This window comes from Lutjanus erythropterus, chromosome 13 (assembly GCF_056507025.1).
Source record: "Lutjanus erythropterus isolate fLutEry1 chromosome 13, fLutEry1.hap2, whole genome shotgun sequence".
In the NCBI taxonomy this organism is placed as follows: domain Eukaryota; kingdom Metazoa; phylum Chordata; class Actinopteri; order Lutjaniformes; family Lutjanidae; genus Lutjanus; species Lutjanus erythropterus.
The window spans coordinates 32,585,014-32,603,889 of record NC_139329.1 but is presented as its reverse complement, the minus strand read 5'-3'; the positions used below and the strand labels follow the sequence as shown (position 1 = coordinate 32,603,889).

The window sequence follows — 18,876 nt, the reverse complement described above, 5'->3', positions numbered from 1 at the left end:
GCCTCTGCCACTTCAAGAAGTAGCAGTATGGATGCCAACTTGACCAAACCTACTGAAAAAAAGATACAAAGAGACCAAACCTTAATGCTGACAATAAATTAACAGTTTTGAAGAACATCTGTTTTAAAGTGAATTTATTGAAACAGTTCTCTTGTTTGTTTCTTGACAGAATCACTCTGGATCTTGAAAGTACAGTAAATCTCCAGAATGCGTTCACAATGGAGCCAGAGTCCCATAAAAATGCCTCAGGCCTTATTGAGTGTGTCATGTTACTCTGGTAGCCGTAGCTCCGTGATTGAAAGACGTACTTCCACTTTCAAAGACACAAAGCATTTTTCTCTTCAGAGGACTGGTTTCAGTCTCTTATAAATCACGAGTATTGCTATGAGTGATGGAAAGCCACTGTTAGACCTGGCTTATTCCAGGCGGCATAATGAATCTTGCAGAGGGTGAAACAAAGGGCATAACTTCTGCAAAGTTGTTATTTTTCTCAGTAGGTGCACTGGAGCTTTAGGACAAAAACAAAACCATTTGGAAATTTTACTGCTTCGGCTGTGTTATGCTGCCTGGAGGGCGTCCATGAAAAACCAGGAGATATCTAAGAAATCATTCATGTGTGGTTTTACCTCTTCAGACATAATATTGGCAGTGAACTGTCACATGTTTTAAGTATAATCTTAGGTGGCTCTGCTCCATCCTCCTGGAGCAAAACAAAGTCATAAAGCTTGAACATGACTTTTTCTTTTTCTTTTTTTTTTTTTTTGATCTTTTTTTTTTTTATCATAACTGACTTCAACAGGAGACATATGGCATCTTTGCATTGTTATGTTCGTCTATTGTCCATTTGTACCTGGGGACGAATAGGCACACGGCAGCTATTTGGCTAGTCACACCTGACCACCTTATTTTAGCTAGAAAGAGCAACACATTCACTGCTGATGAGAGGCTGTGCTGGATGAATGGGTTGAGTGCAAGGCTTTCCCATGGGAGAGATGGGTTTAAGTCCTGTCAGATTTGACAGTAGTCTGAAACTACAGTGGTACTTGTTATTTGCACAGTTTTTATTATTATTATTATTATTATTATTATTATTATTATTATTATTTAGTGTTTTCAGTTGCAGTTTGGTTAGGTTTAGGCAAAAAAACTATTATACTATATGGGTTAGGGAAACATCATGGTTTGTTTCTGCCATACGGGTGTAAATAGCAAATGTGGCTATTTACACCTCCACAGGTGCAAACAGTATTGTTGGCTACAGACACCTGGGTGCTTGTTTCTGACATGCAAGGTTATTTAAACCTGGGAGTAAATAGCCACACTGGCTAGTCTGCCTTGGGTGCAAATAGCCACATTGGCTCCTCCAGCTCTGGTGCAAATAGCATCTTCCTTGTTGTTTTATTTGCAGTGTGATTGAAGTTACTGTTGAGTTCTGCTTCTGGTTTTTTTCATTCTCGTGATGACATTGTTGCTTTGTGTCTTTGAAGCTAGATGATGTTTGTGTTACAGTAATTCATTGTATACTCTACCATCACTGGTTTGAAGTTTGAGAGCACTAACACCAACATTTTGTTTACTGATTTTCCAGATTTGGTAAAAAACATTTGAACACAGTGGCACCAGACTGCATCCACTGTTTGGTTTAGTAAGTGAGTAGCACACCACTCTCTTGTATTTGTTGATCAAATGGTTTGAGCCGGTCTCAGAGGAAATGAACTCCACTGTGGCCTGTAAAGTCACTCTGCGCGAGAGGCTATCTGCCGCATTCAAATTTTATGCTCAGCTTTGATTTTGTGTGTTTTTTTTTTTTTTTTGTTTTGGCACATCAAAGGGTGCATGTAGACTTGTGTGTAGTCTGGGTCTGTCTCTCAGAGCATGGAGATGAAAGGTTGGGTTACATAAGACCGTAAGACTGAGAGGCTGTTTATGTGTGTGCGCCTGGAGAGCCTCACTGATACTAGGACCTTCTAATGGAGCAGGACTCCTCCATGGAGGAGCTGCTGCCAGCTCCTATACTGGAAAAGCAGAACCCTGTCGTCAGGGCAGTAAAGAATAAGACAAACAGCTCACTGGCTGCCTGTGACTATCATTTACAGTAATTTACATCTCGTACACGAGCCTTTTACACAGCCGATTGCTTGTTGACTTCCTTTTCCATCTAGTATGGTTATTTTAATGCATGAGGAGGTTTGTGCATGCTTGATGGAGCTTTAAAGTGGCTCACAGATATTATCGTGCTGATGATCAGAGAATCTAGGCTCTTCATAGCTGCAGTCCTCCGGCTAGAAAATGGAGGATGAGAGAGTGAAGATGTTTGTTGAGAAAGGGCAAACTCCTCATATTGCTTTCTTTTTTTTTTTTTTTTTTACTTCGTAAATGTCAAACTGCGGAAAAGTGGCCGCACTTTATGAATGGGTGTGCATCGTGTTGTGTGTGATTGTTATGATGGCGACCTTGTTTGCTTACTGTCAGGGTCACCACAGTCTGCGGAGCAGCTCCCATTGTTGGCAGAGCCTTGACCAAAGGATGAAGTGGACAATAACTAACTGTCCTGCCCAGCTAAACAGGTCACACATTCGATGATCAGATGTAAACAACAGAGTCTTTTTAAGGCCCTGAAGACATAGAGGCTCAATCAGTTTCTTACTATGAGCGATGGGATCCAAGGAATGCACATTTTTTAACCAAATTTGGAATAGTTTTGGTTATTGATGAATTGATCAACAGATCATTGCAGCTCTATTTGACACACTCAAAGGTTTAACATCAGTGATGCTCTTAACACAGCAGTAAAATCGGGCCGAATTTTCCAGAACTGTCAGTTATAAACACACAAAATGGCACTATTTAATTCACTGGAACTAATGAGGAAATTGTTATGAAGGGAGGTTTGTGATTCATCTGGATTACTCAGGACATTGTTTCTCTTAAGACGCATTTGTTTATTTAATTTTTAATACTTTGAGCAAATTTTCCATTCACCTCCCTTGTACTGGAATGGACGAAGGAGCATCAGAGCCAGATATCATAAAACCTCAGCACGTAAAACTTAAACTATCTGCATGGTTAGACTGTAGAGGTGCAGCAAGACAGAAAATGGATAAACATTGAATAACATTCTTCAGTCCTCATGTTTTTTCCAGCCAGAAACCAAACTCTCCTATAATGAGGCAACAGGAAGAGTAACTTCACTCTTGTATTTGTTTAGAGCTAAGCATCATGGTGGGAAGACACTCCACAAAACGACACTGTTGTCCAGACAGCACTGGCGAACGAAGCCCACTGTTTTCCCAATGTTTTCACTCACAGCGTGACACAACTCAATGACCTCCACTGACACAGTAAATTACACCTGAATTATCAGTTTGGCTCTTTTACTGAGCCCCTCGCCTCAGTGTGTGCAGCAGCAATTTGTCACAGCGACATGCTGGGCTTCTCAGGGCTTCTCAGTTCTGGGCCAGAAAGCTCCAGCAGAGGCCGGGAGGTGGAGGGGTGAGGGGTGTTTAATGTTGACTTGGCTCTCGTGCAACGTGCTCACCAAAAATTAGTGACAGTGCAGCTCTGATGCATTCGGTGACACCCAAGAAAGTGGAAAACGGGTTTACGAGGCCTGTGGGAGGACACAGTGGCTGGTAATTAGACAGCGTAAAAAATCCTCAGCCTCCACCAGCCCCTTAGGCAGTGAATAGGAGCTAAAGTAAACCAAACCTGACTGTGAAATTGCATTAGACGTCTGCGCTTAATGGAAAGTGAAAAAAAATAGACAAAACCCATTTCTGCATTTATGAGCGTTTCCATTCCCCACGACTCTTTGCATCACTGCTCCTGCTCCTCCTCTTTCCCACTATAGAACACAGTATATCTCCATTATGGTGGTGTGGCCTTTGTGAGGAGGAAGCACGTTGCAGGACGCTAACAGAAACAGGATGTGCAGGACTGCGGTTTGAACATGTCTCTGTCTCTGTTTTCCCACAGATGCTCCCCCGCTCCGACTGGGACCACAAGAGAGGATCCCGAGGATCACAGGTTAGCGCTAAACACAGAAAAAAAAGAGACATGCCAGTAATAACAATAATGATAAACAGCTGACAGGAAAACACACACACACAGTAACTCCCTCGTTTCTGTCACTCGCCTACACACACCTTATAAATGACGCAAATAGCAGAAATCTTACCACTAAGAGGCCTGTTCACCCACTCATTTCAGCCGTGGTTAAACAGCATGTCCAGAGGTGTCACTTCCCACCAGAGTCCTTGTTGCAGTCTAAAGGACGCAGGTCTGTGATTTGGCTGCACAAGCCATTAAGAGCCAGGGAATTGAAACTAGAAGGACTCGGCACAGAGGGCACAGCTCGTAGAGGGCAGACACACGCAGCCGCATCCTTGAAATTACCTCTCCCATCTTTGGTGGGGGGAGAAATGTGTTCGTGTGTGTTTGGGAATTGATGTATTGAGCTGCAGCAGAGCCACAGGGCAGGGCTCTGGAGTACATAAAGAACAAACAGTGCCCTTGGCGTTGGCATAGCCATATACTGTATGAGTGTGTTCTGTGCTGCATGCTATCAGGAGGATATCCTGTAGAAATGAATAGACAATATGTCTGCACTCTGACAGTGTATACTGAGATAGCAATATTTTGATTTGATTTGATTTATTTTCACATATCAAAATATATGTGTTACCCATACATGAGAATTGGGACAAATTATGTCCTATACAAAAACAACTTTCAAAATGATCACTACTAACATTTACTTAACACCTTTTTAAGGATTTATACATACGAAATATATATAATTTAGAAAATGTTTTTGTTTGCTTTAATATTTTAATTTCTAGACATGCTTCACAACTTCAAACAAGAAAAAAAATGTGTTAAAAGCCCTTAAAATCAAAAACTAGCAATACTTACTTATAACAGTGGTGTGAAAATGTGCTATTATATATATTTTCTTATTATATCTTCTATTTCCTTTAAAGTTGTGTCCCAGATGTCTGTTAGCTCCGTCAGATCTTCACAACATCGTGATTTAATCAGGCATAAAAAGGGTTAGCTATACTAGAAGGACCCCTGTCTCACTTCCTGGTTTCAAAAAAAGGTGAGAATACTGCTCAAGCACTGCTAAACTTTCTATTTTTTGACATATCTATCAATTAATATTGCTATCAGATGTGTCTCAACCATAACAAGTCAACTCTGTTGCCCTGCTAAATGAAAAACTAAACAAAAATCATGTTGTGAAAATGTGTATTTTGATCAGCATTAAGAGAACTCTTAGCAACCTTAAAAAATAAAATGGCTACTCAGTACTCAGCATTTTATTGTGACCAGTCCAAAGCACACCTGTGCAATAATCATGTTGCTTGATCAGCATCTCTGTGTGCCACATCTGTCAGGTGGATGAATTATCTTGGTAAAGCAGAAGTACGTATTAACACCAAGTTTCACCAACAAATTTGTGAACAAAATTTAAGAGAAATAAACTTCACGTGTGCATGATAGAAGTCTTCAACACATGAAAAATGGAGGCAAAAATAAAAGTGTTGTTTATATTTTTGTTGAGTTTACATGCTAATTGAAAATGTCAAGGAGAAAACAACAAAGCTAATGAATAACTCATTTCCACTGTGGTCCTCTTTCCGGGGGGGGAATGCTGAAAAGTTGTGGTTTGGGCAAAAATTGGGGGATTTTTCATGAATAGTGATCATAACTTTGCAGCGCAGGATTGGGCTTGAAATCAAATTACACACTGTATAATTTCCTAGAGATGCTAAGTGTCATACAGTGGTGTATCTGTTCCCAAAATCAGCCTTACTGTATTATTCCCTCAGAGCGGAGAAATTTTCAAATAGCATGTTACCCTTTGAAAAACTGTCCAAGGCTCATAACAATTTGTTATGTGGGGTTTAGTAGGCAAGCACATATTTTTTGATTGATGCATTCCCTAAGCTGCCATTTAGACTCAGCGGTCAGTCGAGTCTTTTTTATTTGGACTGGTGCTATGCGTTCGTCAGTGGAATCCCGTAATAGTCCAGAGACTGACAAGACGTGTAAGAAGTCGAGGCTTGTGTTGGCATCCCTCTGCATCTCGTGGCTGTTTTCCCTTGGCTCTGCTCTCTTGGACCAGGTTGTCGGTCAGAGAGGGTGGCGGTGCTTCACGATGGAGTGCATGGCACCTCGTAGAGTGTGTAAATCACACGCTCCGCTCTTTAGCCGGTGACCAGAGCGCTTGATTGATCTCCACTGTGTCGTATTCGCCAACATGCACACATTAGCAGGCTCATTTTCCAAACCACGTCTTTTTTTTTTTTTTTCTTTCCCGTCCAAAGCTTGCGGTGGATGTTTTAGCTTAGGAATTGACAGTGAAGTTATGTATGGAAAGAGCTATTTAAATATTTGTATTCGACTTGAAAACACATTGGTTTTGGAACATTACCCGGGGAGATTATCGGAGAAAAGAGTGTTTGTAGGCCCGGATCTTGTGACTGTTATTCTAAATTACAGAAAGGCTGGAAGAGTGGTCTGTGAGGCAGACAAGCCATGACATTGCAGTCATGTTAAAGATTTCTCAAAATCACTGTGAGCACTTCAAACACTTGAGATCAGTGTTTCTTAAACTGCGGGTTTGGGAGTTGAAAAAGGTCACTGCCCTTTTACTGGTTGGTCCCATCATGACGGTCTAGTAGAGTATTTTCTCATTAAATTGGGTCCTGTGGCAAGACTAAATTTAAAGCTGAAAAAAAAAAAAGAGAGACTGAAAACACACGCTTTTGACTGGCTGCTGCCAGGGAAATAATTGGATCTGCCACACATGACACAGAGGCATTAGCAATTTTCGAGCTCCTACTTTTTATGACGTGCAACAGTGAAACACCTCTGAGCTGGTGCCACTTCTCTGAGAGGAATAAAATGACATTTTAAATGGATAGTTTGAATTATTTGGTATGTGAGTATCAGTGTAGTCGCTACAGTAAATGGTGGTCGGCATGCCTGCATTTTGCAGAATTAGAGAGGGGCACAAGCACAGAAACTAAGCAATATATTCCTGTGGAAAGGGTCGGCAACAAAACATTTTTTAGCCACTTAAAGTTACTACAGGGAGTTTTTAACTGGTTATGAAACAGTCTCAATGTAATACTAATGCCTCTATATGACCTACATACAGAGGGGATCAGCTATTTCTATATTATAGTTATTTTTAATGCTTGCCATCGGATTGGATTCTCCTTAAAATCGTTTTACCAGGCAAAGTTACAGTGAGCACTATTTTAGCCAGTGAGAGTCTATAAAATCAACAAAATATGAAAGTTCCTTGTAGTATCTGTTTAAGTGTACACTATATTTAGAATATTTTCACTGTTTCTCTTTGCCATCAAACAGCCTTTTCTGATGGGAAACCACCATTACATAGTCCAAAATATGGCTTTCTCCAAACCAACAAAACTCCACAGGCAAAATCACTAAACTGACCTCGCAGATCACAGGAGTTGCTGGTTTACCACCGACTCCATCTGCTAGTTTGTGTTACTGTGACTTCGGTGAATCTGAGCTCTCCTTTTACAACACCAAAGTCACACAATAACACAAACAAATAAGCAGAACGAGGCAGCGGTAGAACAGAAACTCCCGTTCTTGGCGAGGTAAAGTGATTGATTTTGCTTCTGGATTTTGGTTGGTTTGGAGAGAGCGATATTTGGCTTATTTAACTATATAAAAAGGCTGTCCAATGGCAAGGTAAGGTGGTGAAAATACTCAAAATATGGCGTACAGTTTAAATTTTGTTAGGTTGCTGAAATACCCTTTGTTAACCTCATGATGATGCTCCAAACTGAAGGTGTGTCGTCCACCGTTTACTGTAACTAATATACAACCCTACTTCAAATACTCCAAACTGTCCCTTTATCTTGATTTTATTTATAGCGTGCCTGTTTAGTTGACACGACTTTTTAAAAACTTGTGACTGTCCCCACCGGCTGCAGTGCTGATGATGGATATATGTTTAACCACTTGTGTCGTGCAGTAAATCCTCGCTCGCTCATCGCCCGGCAGAAGCCATCTGTTTTACCTCATGCGTCCCTTTTGTTTGCTCTGTCCTTTATGCCAGCCTTTCTTGCTTCTGTCTCTACCAGCCTGTCTGTCAGTCTGCGCGTCTGTGTCTCTATCTCTGTTTTTTTAATCTCAGTTGGCTTCTTCGCTGGAATCAAACACCCTGAAATATGTGGAAGGAAAAACAAGCCTCTCCTTGGAGATGAGATGGCTGCATGTTTGGGGTCAATTGGCTTGACCTTTCCCAGTAAATCTTTAATGAGGCAGTTATTCTTTTTTGTTTTGTTTTGATCCCCCCCTCTCGTCCCCCAGCACACCCCCTTTTAATAAAATATGTAATAGCGTGTAATTGTATCCTGGCTGCAACCAAGGTTCTGGCTCAGCACGGCTTTGGTCTGAGCTGACGGAGGGGTAGCAAGGGGTTGGGAGGGCTGTGGAGGAGGCGGGGGGTTGGCTGAGGGTTGGTTGGGAAGTGGGAAGTGCTGCTGGGTGTAGTTTTGGCTGGAGGGGCTGAGGCAGGGAGCAGCGAAAGAGTGTCTCGGTGGAGTTTTGTGTTACCGTTCTGCTGTGATTCACACTGTATCACTGCTCTGTTATTTTAAATCGAGAACATCACCATCTCCCAGGCTCCTCTTCAGCTAATCCATCTCGACAGATGTAATCAGGGCCATTACGCTAACTGCTCTGCCACTGAAATAGAAAACTGGGCCGTAATGATTTTTTCGAGACTTCTGTGTAAATGAAATCAACCTAAGAAAAAATAATGGACACACCTAGTTATTTTTTTAATATATTCCCACGATTCCTGCTCAGCACATTCCCGCATTTTAAGAGTGTGAGGATTTATTCAAGGGGTTAATTACAAAATAAGCGCTGCAGTGAGAGTATCTGTGTGCTTCATGAGGAACCAGAGTTGCTTACATTATTGAAATGTGTTTACTAAGAGAATCAAATACCTTTCTTTCTCCAGTAGGCCCTTGAGGCATTTTGTCCAGTCTTGAGCTCTCCTGTGGGATACATTATATTCTCACCATTGCACAATTTTAAGAAGCCCGCATATCGCTGGCGTTTTTACTAGAGGCTCAGAGGACTGTATGTTTAGATGAGGGAGCCGAGGGGTTAAAAGTGCATGAAGTGGACCGTCTCAGAAATTGCAAAAATTTGACCTCTCTGTCTTTGTGTCCCATTAATAATCATCATTAGACAGAGGGATCAACGGTTTGTTTGTTGCATCAAATGCACTTCATCTGTCTTCTGCTGAGTTATTGGCTGAAAACATGTGGACACAGCAGGAAACACCAACAATCATGTTTTTCATCACTCCGTGTTGCTGCAGCGGTCGATGGCGTCGTTTGAAATAAACTGTTTCACATGAGAAATGTTCACTTTCTGCAAGCACATGTCTGAAGTTAAAAGGTTGTGGATGCATGTATGCACACCAGCATTTAGCAAATTATTTTCAGTGTTATTTCCACCAGGTGTAAGTCAGAAGAAGGTTGTGCGTTTGCTTGTGTGAGTGACCTACAGGGCTGGAGCAACTGTCCCTTTCTTGTACTTGACCAATCAGCTTTATGTTTCTCGTGCACATTTATGACTGTATGTCAAGGACTTCTCATGGTTGCGGTGAATCACAGTTTTTGAAAAACCTTGAAAAACCTATTTATTGACTGCTCTGTTTTATACCGATGGCTGACCAGACGCTCTCTGGTCCGGGTCATCAACGAGTCATCAACAAGGTTAGCTTGCCAGGATAAAAACAAGGCTTACCTGGTCTGCTGCAGGCCACATTTTGGCCTTTGTCGTGGCTCAGGTTTCCCTTCATCTAAAACCGAAGCATCTGCAGATTAATTCCATACCTGATATGTTATGATCTACTGAAGTTAGGCACTGATTTGTCCTATTTTTTTTTTTAGCTTCACAGCCGTCTTTGCTAAGCATCTGAGTGGTCACTGTGCTGCACTGCTGATTGTCTGCCAGCAAACAAATGAGAGATGTGGACTTGACTTCAAAATCAACAGTAACTTGCCTAATTCTGAACTGTTTTTAATGATATTTGGTTTGTTATGAACAATTGAACATGGGGCTTTTAGGGTTGTAAATAAATAAATTGTTCTAAATAAATACAGTTTAACTTGAGAAGTCTGGACTCAATGTCCAGTTTGTTGTTTCCTTATTAAGTTTAGAGAGTCAGGTCTCCTCAGGATGCTTGTTTACAATACCACTACACTATATGCACCTTTAAGGAAACTGAGACTATACTATAAAAAAAACACTTTATTTAAAACTTTGCAAATGTCTGTTGCATCTTGCAGTTGTGTTGGCATTGCAGGGTGTTTCACTATTACCTGGCAAACACCTGCACTCTACAAAGTGACCTCTTCTAGTCTGATGCATTTTTTAATATCGTATTGTCGTATTGGTGTGATTTGAGTTAGTTATTCATCAAAAACAGGATGTAAATAAGTTTTTAAATCAAACATTTCTAGTCGATTTTTCATTGATCTAGACAACATCCAGATTAAACCAGCACTTAAACTTATTTGTAAGTATTTTTTGGTGAATTGTCGGTGCACATTGCTTCAGCGAAAGTTATACACGCAGTTGAAATAGGGCCCTGAGTGCAGAGACGCTGTGTGGACAAACAGCTTTTCACTCTTCAGGAGTGATCGCTAGTTTGTTTTGACTGGCCCTTGGTTTGGTTTACATGAACTGCTGCGTGGGTGTTAATATATGGCATGTCTATTGACGTACTGCTCCAAACTGCGTTCACACAGGCAATTAAGACCATTGATCATGTACACTTTTGTTATTCATACTAAAATGTCATAACAGAATGTTCATGCATGGTTTAGTATGGGACTTGGCTCGTTTATCAGTCATAAAAACTGTTTATTGACGCTGGTAGTCAGTTTTATCAAATGTAAGATGTCAACAAAAGCTGGGGGCTTGAGACCAAATATCACAGATTTGTGGAAATTTTGTGAAGTGCCAGAAGTACTGGCACAGGGGGACAGATTAGGAGGATCGGTGGGTGTGTTGAGGGCTGGCACCAGTCAAATCAGGAACTTTTTCTGCCTTTTAAAAGCAGCATGTCTCCTGCCAGATAAATGCAAAAGACTGGGCAGAGACAAAAGTATCACATGGCTGCAAGCAGGAAAGAATCCACACGCTCCAAAAATAATACTTCTCTGATAGCTAACGGTCACTACAGTTAAGGCACATAGGCACAAAAGCCCATAAGTATTAAAAGGTGAATAAATATTGTTTGAAATGACCCAACAGCTAAGGCGCCCTTAAGCAATAACTGCTATGCAATTGTAATCTTCATTTACTTTACCATTTGTAAGAGCACCGGTCCACAGGTGTAAATATTTACAGGTCTACTTTGCAGGATTTTCCTAAAAGAAAAAAAAAAAAGACTCTTACAAGAAATCCCTCTAAATCATCTGTTTTCTGCTCTCTTTCTGTGTCATGGATGCATAAAGAGCTGCAGGTCTGTGTGTCTGTTTGTCTGAGGGCGGGGGTGGGCTACACACACACACACACACACACACACACACACACACACACACACACACACACACACACACTAACCCCCCTGAAACAATCACAAAGTGTTTTATTTCTCTTATTAACTGGTTTGTTCTCATGTACTCTGCTCCTTATCTTAATTCACTCTTGCCACTGCTGATATCTAACAGAATTGTCACCTCTCCAATTTCCATGTGGGAGTAGGAATCAATTTTCCCTGACCAAAGAGACTAACACATCTGCATGAATCTAACATAATTTTTCAGCTGAGAAACTGCTGTTTTATGTCACAAGATCCTAGAAGAGAATCCGTCAGCTCCGTGGAGCGGGTGGTTTATAAAGAGCCGGACCCAGTCAAAGAGAGGCGGAGCCAACTTTGAATGTTTTGTTTACAAACAGCAGCCTACAAATCCTGCATATGATACCTTTAAAGCAATAGTTTGACGTTTTTGGGAATACGCCTCTTTGCTTTCTTGCTGACAGTTGATGAGAGGATCAAACCACTCTCACATCAGTGAGGTAAACACCTTCACCTACATTACAGCTAGATGGCAATGGCTTTAGCTGTAGCCTACAGGGAGCCTGCAGCTAGCTTAGCCTATGCTAACTTTGTCTGAAGGTACTAAATAAATAAAAAGTACTGTCTCCAGTCTTCATACTAAACTAACCAGCTACTGTAGAGACGTCAGAATCATATCAATCTTCCAGCAAACTCCCGGCAAGAAAGCAAATAAATTAATTTCCCAAAATTTCAAGATGGCCTCCTTAGGCTGCTCACTGCTGCTTCCTCTGTTACTACATAGCAGGCTACTTTCAGTTATCACAGGGCAAAATCTTAAAATAAGAGGGGTTTTTTGGATATGAAGGGGCTTATCTTATTAATAAGTCACTTTACTTCATTGAGGAGGTTACTGTGCCACAGTTTGATGTCTTTAATCCTTTCGGTTGGAGTTATTTTGTCCTTAGATTAACAGAGCCTTCCCTCTCCTCTCCTGTGTCTTTAGCTGTCGCATCAGCCCATTTAGCTTCTTCGTGTATTTTTTTCTTTTCTTGTCTTCAATGATGTTATTCTGTTCCTTGCTGTTTTTTAAGTTTGTTTGTTTCCAAAATGTGATAGGTTTATCGGAGTTTAAAACTATTAATTAGCCATGAAACATAACCTCTAAATGTCAGGTTTTATTATTTCGTCCTGCATTTTTAACAATAATCTAAAACTAAAGTCTCATGGTCATCCATAATCACCCACCTCATTTGGTGTGTCAGTGTATTAATCTGACCAGATGAGAGTTTGTCAGTTTGTCACTTTCCCAACGCGCAGGCCTGCTGCTGCCAGCTGTTTTCACAGTCACTGACTGTGTGTGTGTCTGTATGTTACCTTTTAAAAAGAAAGATTCATCCATCTCACTTGGAAACAGAGGAGCGATGAATCATTTTCAAACCGAGGAAGCTGTTATTTGGATGATCAAAGAGGCGACCTTTTTCTGTTTTGTTTTCTTTTGCTCTGTAATTTAAAGTAGTTACTCCCATATCTCCTTCTCACAACTCTCCGAGGTGCTGGATCCCTGACTCACTCCGAAGGGTGTATTTCTCAGAAAAATCTCAACAGAGAGGAGTATGAGCCAGTGGCAGACAGTTGTTGACAGTTCCCAGATGTGAATGTGTGTTACTATGAACGTGGAGATGGGCAGCAGTACAGAGCAAGTATGCTTAACATTTAGAACCATTTAAGTCATTAAATACATATATAGTGACTGAAGATTATAATAAATTTGTTTTTAATAATGTGTAGATGTGTCTAAGGTAAGAGCATCCACTGTACTTTCAGAAAAATATCAAGAGTTTTGAAACGCTCCATCATAACATCTGTCCAATAGCTTTTTTCCTGTCATACTCAGTGTTTTTTCCCAGGTCACTCTGTGGGGCTCAACTCAGATCTATCCTCCGCCGCTACAGAGGTGGCCGTGGCTGATGAATGAAAATAATCATCTAACCTGACAGGAAATGCTTATATAACCTTATGATATTATGTAACTTACTCTCAGTTTGATCTTTTACAGGATATCCATTGATGATTCTTCAGTTTTAGGTTGCAGATTGCAGAAAGATTAGAAAAATCAGGAGGTATCTTCCAGCCAAGACATAACTTTGAAGGAATAGATATAAACTTGAGCCAGGGATGGTCGGGACTTTAGACTCTTTATCTTTCCCTGAAGTCAGCCTTGTTTAATAACTCAAAACTGTAATTCCTCGGCTCACAAACATTCTGTAGAAAGGTTCAGAGAGAGGATTTTTCAAGGTAGATATCTTTTAACAGCAGCAGCAGACAAGTATCGCCATTTTTTCAGGTCAATATGAATAGTACAAATTCAGTGGAAGCGAGATCCCCACTGTGTCCCGACGCTCATGTCTCAAATGCTACCCGTGCACCTGGAGCCTTTCACCACACTTTATTTTTCATGTCAGGTTTTGGGCATTAAGTGGCTTCTTCCCGGTGCAAAATCAATCCCAACACATTCATCATTACCTCCTGTTTTATGGCCACTCAGGTACAATTTTGGGTTTAGTCAAGCTAAGAGACACAAGGCTCATCCACCATGCAAACGTGTTTATCTGGACACACATGTGTGTCTCTGTGCTGCATGCTCACGATGATGCCTCTCATATTCATCTTTCTATATTTTCTTTATGTTTTTCGGTCTAAATTACTCTGAACTCCTCTGCTGTTCTGCTCAGCGGTCACAGTCACCTCTCAAAACCTGCCTGCTGCAGCATTTTTCCTCCGTTCGTCATGGTTTTTTATTGGCCAGTTTGCAGTTGGATGGCCTTAATGGCAACAGAAATGCAGATGAGAGGTTTACTTAGATTGTAGGTGGTTGTAGAGATTGTCCGAGGTGAAACATGACTTTGAAAGTTGTGAAGTTGATTATGTCGTGTATTGCAGTGGTCTCCAAACAGTGTGTATTACAAGTCCGGGTGTGCCTTGGACTTTTGTGACAACCATACAGTATTGTTGCAAAATACATCTATACAAAATGATTTTTAATTTACTATATTTTTATTTTAAACGATTGCCCTTTCATTAAAGCAAACCTGATCGTTTGCTATTTGTGCATTTGGCAGATGGTGGGATTTATTAGAGTGTGACACATCAAAGGCCCTGATGGATTGATGCATTATATTTTTCCCATTCAAACATCAGGAACTTTAATTGGATAGTACTCATTTCCTCCATTGGTTAGGTTGGTTATAGAGGCTATTGTGCACAGATATTTCGTCTTGCCTCTTAGTATGCCTTGAGCACAAAACGTTTGAAAACTATTGGTATAATGCATACTTAAAGGACCAGTGTGTAGGAATTACTGACATCTAAACCGTACAGTCTTTCCTGCCAAGCATGTAGGAGAACCTACGGTGCCACGAAACTCACTCAGAAAAGAAGGTCTCTTTCTCGAGTCAGTGTTTGGTTTGTCCATTCTGAGCTACTGTAGAAAGCAACATGGCGGCCTCTATAGAAGAGGACCAGCAGGCTGTGCAGATAAAAGCGGCTCATTCTAATTAAAGGAAAACATAACCGGTTGATTCCACCAAGCACGTCTGCACCACGGATCCGATCCATCCTCTGCATGGCTGCAAGCCTCACCAGCAGCGTTTCAGAAGCGTATCAGTAGCGGAGCGTTTTGTCCACCTGATTATGTTTACTTGCTCAGATTTTGTTGATTAGGTCCCCTTTCCTTGCTCTTTGTGCTGCTCCAATGGACAAGCAGGCTACGTGGTTAAATAGTTTGTTATCTGTCTGTCTTTATGATCATGGGTCTGCACAGGGTCTTTTATTTTGAAAATGAATTGGATTCTCCCTGCCTTTTCTGTGTCCGACTTCCTGCCCATTTGATCTGCTCTGCGCTAGTCGACACAACATTCATAAAAAATAAACTCGGTGCATATTTGAAGCGGAGTGGAGTGGAGAGCTGCTTCTGAGATGCGCCACAGCGCTTCTGGTGGAATCACAAGCATTGTGTAGAAATGCACCTGGTGGAAATTGCGGGTAACTCTTCTTATTTTTAGTTGATTATGAAAACATCAATATGAATATTATATTTGAATAGATCTTCCTAAATGTTGCACACTGAGCACTGAAGTACAAGTAAAATTGCAGACGTGTGTGAGTACCCCCAAAAAATGACTGTATTATTGTACCTTGCACGTGAGGTTTGTGTGTGTGTGTGTGTGTGTGTGTGTGTGTGTGTGTGTGTGTGTGTGTGTGTGTGTGTGTGTGTGTGTGTGTGTGTGTGCATGTATGAATGCATGTTCAGAGATGCTGAGAGCAGCCAGATGTTCTGCAGCAGCTATATTGTTCTTTAGCAAACTCTTAAATCAGCGTGTAAATGAGCTGAGAGACAGGTGTTTACATCTTATCCTCCCAGCATGCATCACAGGAGAGTATAGGAAAGAGGAGAGGGAAGAGAAGAGCAGAAAAAGAAGAGGAGGGATGAGAGGAGTACAATAGTTGTCTGTCCAGAAATGTTCCATCAGCCGTCCCACAGGACGTCTCCTCATCTGTGAAAGAGATTAGCTCGGTCCCGGCGCTGGTCATGTGACAGATTTATCAATAAATGTGTGTCATGATGAAGGAATGCCCTCACACCCGCTGAACACACGCCTTTTGTATTTCTGCAGACCAACAGGAAAATTGTATAAATACGGCGACTTATCTGATATGACTAGGAAAATAAAATGCGAAACCTCGACTGTTCCCACAAGTGGAGGCGAATGAAAGGTGCTCACACATGTTGTTCAGGTCGGCCTCTGCCACTTAGCCAGTGTAAACAGAATAATTCTGGGTGCCTGGCAGCTGGTGTCAAAGTGAATGAGACATTGGGGGAGAAAAATCTGATAACATTCTTTTGGGAAAAAGGGAACTCGTGAGCTTATTAGATAAATGTCCTGGCAGCCAGGACTGACCTGTGTTTAGTTGCGGTTGTTCAACTGCTCTAGGCACCGCAATTAAGAGTGGGCTGTGAACTTTTCACTTTGCTCTGCGAAAACAAAGCCGGCTCACACTCTGCTGGTGCCTTCAAAGCTGCGGGGCAGACGGTCAGAAACAGACTGGGGCTGTTGACCGTCTGAGGGGTCAGGAGCGAGGAAGTCAGAGGTCAGGTTCTGCCGAGACTTTGCTAATGTGTCCATTCATTAAGAATCGAGTGTTGCACAGCTGCAAAAAGTTGTTGTTCAGATGTCTAAAAGGCCACGAGTGTGTCATCTACTACTGCTCCCGCACCTCCTCATGTTTCTGCTTTCTCTGAGCTAAAAGGAGCCCTTCAAGATGTATAATAAAGCCTGTGATGTGTGTGTGAGTGGATGTATGTGTGAACATGTGTAGCTCGGTTGGACACCATAACTATAATACACTTTACAAAGCCTGGCAGAAGAAGAAGACACGGTAATGGAATATGTCTCCTTTAATTGTGGTCCAAAATCAATTGTCTATTGTTCTATTATTTTCATATTGTTGTGTTTTGGTAATGTCTGTGGCTATCATTTGTTTTATTTTCTGTCATGTTGGTTTTTCTGTGATCTAAGTGCACTTTGAAAACATGATTTGGTTATGACTGTGTGCTGTCATTGTTCTCTTCTGATGATATAATACATTCTCTGTTAACATGGGACAAAGCTCCTGACAAATATTTTTTTGGTGGACAACTGCCCCCCCCCCCCCCCCCCCCCGCAACAGATAATTAAAAATTAGCTGTTGACATTCATATTGATGTTATATCAGCAACAGGACACCTCTCACTACAGTTTCAATGTCTGCATCTATGCAAGATGTCACAGACAGGGTGCAGGACAGTGTTCTGTTTCTTTGTTTAAATAAGATTTATAATCTTATGAGTTGAGTTTAGTTATTATACATAGTATTATATAGTTATTATACTGTATTTCCCCCTACAACTTGACACAAGACATGGCTGCCCACTTTCGTCACTTCTTTTTGCGCTTGCAATCAACCTATTAGCTATCTCCAAAAGAAACAGTGACAGTATAAAGAGTATCGTTCGTGGCGGTGTGGAAGAAAATATATCCTTATACACAGATGATATGATTCTCTTCATCTCCAATCCAGTCTCCTCTGTGCTGCAGGTATTAAAACTGATTTATCAGTTATGTACCTTTTCAAGTCACTGGCTCAATGTGACCAAGAGTGACCAAGATAACCCTGTTAATTTTTAATATGTAGGAGTTAAAATTTCTAAATGATTTTCTGACCTGTTCAAGCGAAATTTCTCCTCTCTCCTAACTTAAACCAAACAGGACTTTACCTGATGGTCTTCACTACGACTTTCACTTACAGGTCGTATTGACTCCATAAAGGTTAATGTGCCACCTAAATTTCTCCACTTATTTCAGAGCATCCTAGTTTTTATTACCAAATGCTTTTTTAGGCTAATCAGCCAACATATCTCATCATTTATCTGGAATAATTTCCCAGTAGAATTAGAAGGCTGCACACCAAAAACTTATCACTTTGGGTGGCTGAGCGCTCCCTAACCTTCAGGTTTACTGCGGGTCAGCTGACATCCTCAGTCTTCTGCATTGTTTCAGGACAATTACAGGCTTTGTGACTGGATTCAAACCCTGTAATGAAACAGTCTCTTCAGGCATGATTCCAGTTTAGGAGACAATTCGGTCTGCAATCAGTCTCAGTGTCAGTGTCTGTCTTAATAGATGATGTGTTAGGAGGTCCATCTTCACACTCCATCCTCTTTTTGACAGTCCATCTTCAGAACTTTTACCTCTGGTTTAAATAAATACCTTGAACTTTGTCCTGTAGTTCCACTTTTTGGTACTAGGCCTGAGGGCTCTTCAGTTCCTTGAAAACTAGATAAGGATTTTGCTTCTCACCACCACAACAGAAACGACAGAATCCCTGACATCTTTGTTCAACGGATGAAAGACCTGATGAGCTTTTTGCACCTGGAGAAAATTTGATACAGAAGGGTGGGATGACACAGGAAAGTTTGTTAAAACCCGGGAACCTTTCTGGTCTCATTTCTTTTCTTTGAGACCTGGTGATTTCTCCTCTCTCATGTAAGTCTGCAGCGTTTCTCAAAAATATGTCAGCCTTGAGAAAACCTTTGTGGTATTTATTAAATTTCCTTTTCTTTCCTTCTTTTTTCTCTTTTTTCACATGTGGCTCCTTTTATTATAGAGTATCTGCTGCCTAGAAATGCTTTGTGCCATAAGTGCTTTGACTCCTGTGTGTTGCTCTTTTCCCCCTTTATTTATTTATTTTTGCTTTAT

At 41.1% G+C, this 18,876-nt stretch overlaps 1 protein-coding gene across 2 annotated transcripts in view; it reads left to right on the top strand.

The window, feature by feature from the left end:
- LOC146316904 (cGMP-inhibited 3',5'-cyclic phosphodiesterase 3A-like) overlaps nt 1–18,876 on the top strand; it is a 103,153-nt gene that overhangs the window by 50,156 nt on the left and 34,121 nt on the right. For both annotated transcript variants that reach the window (XM_084734336.1, XM_084734335.1), the window contains exon 2: nt 3,976–4,026. In XM_084734336.1, the coding sequence (XP_084590462.1) occupies nt 3,976–4,026 (51 nt within the window). The remainder of the gene's footprint in view (nt 1–3,975; nt 4,027–18,876) is intronic.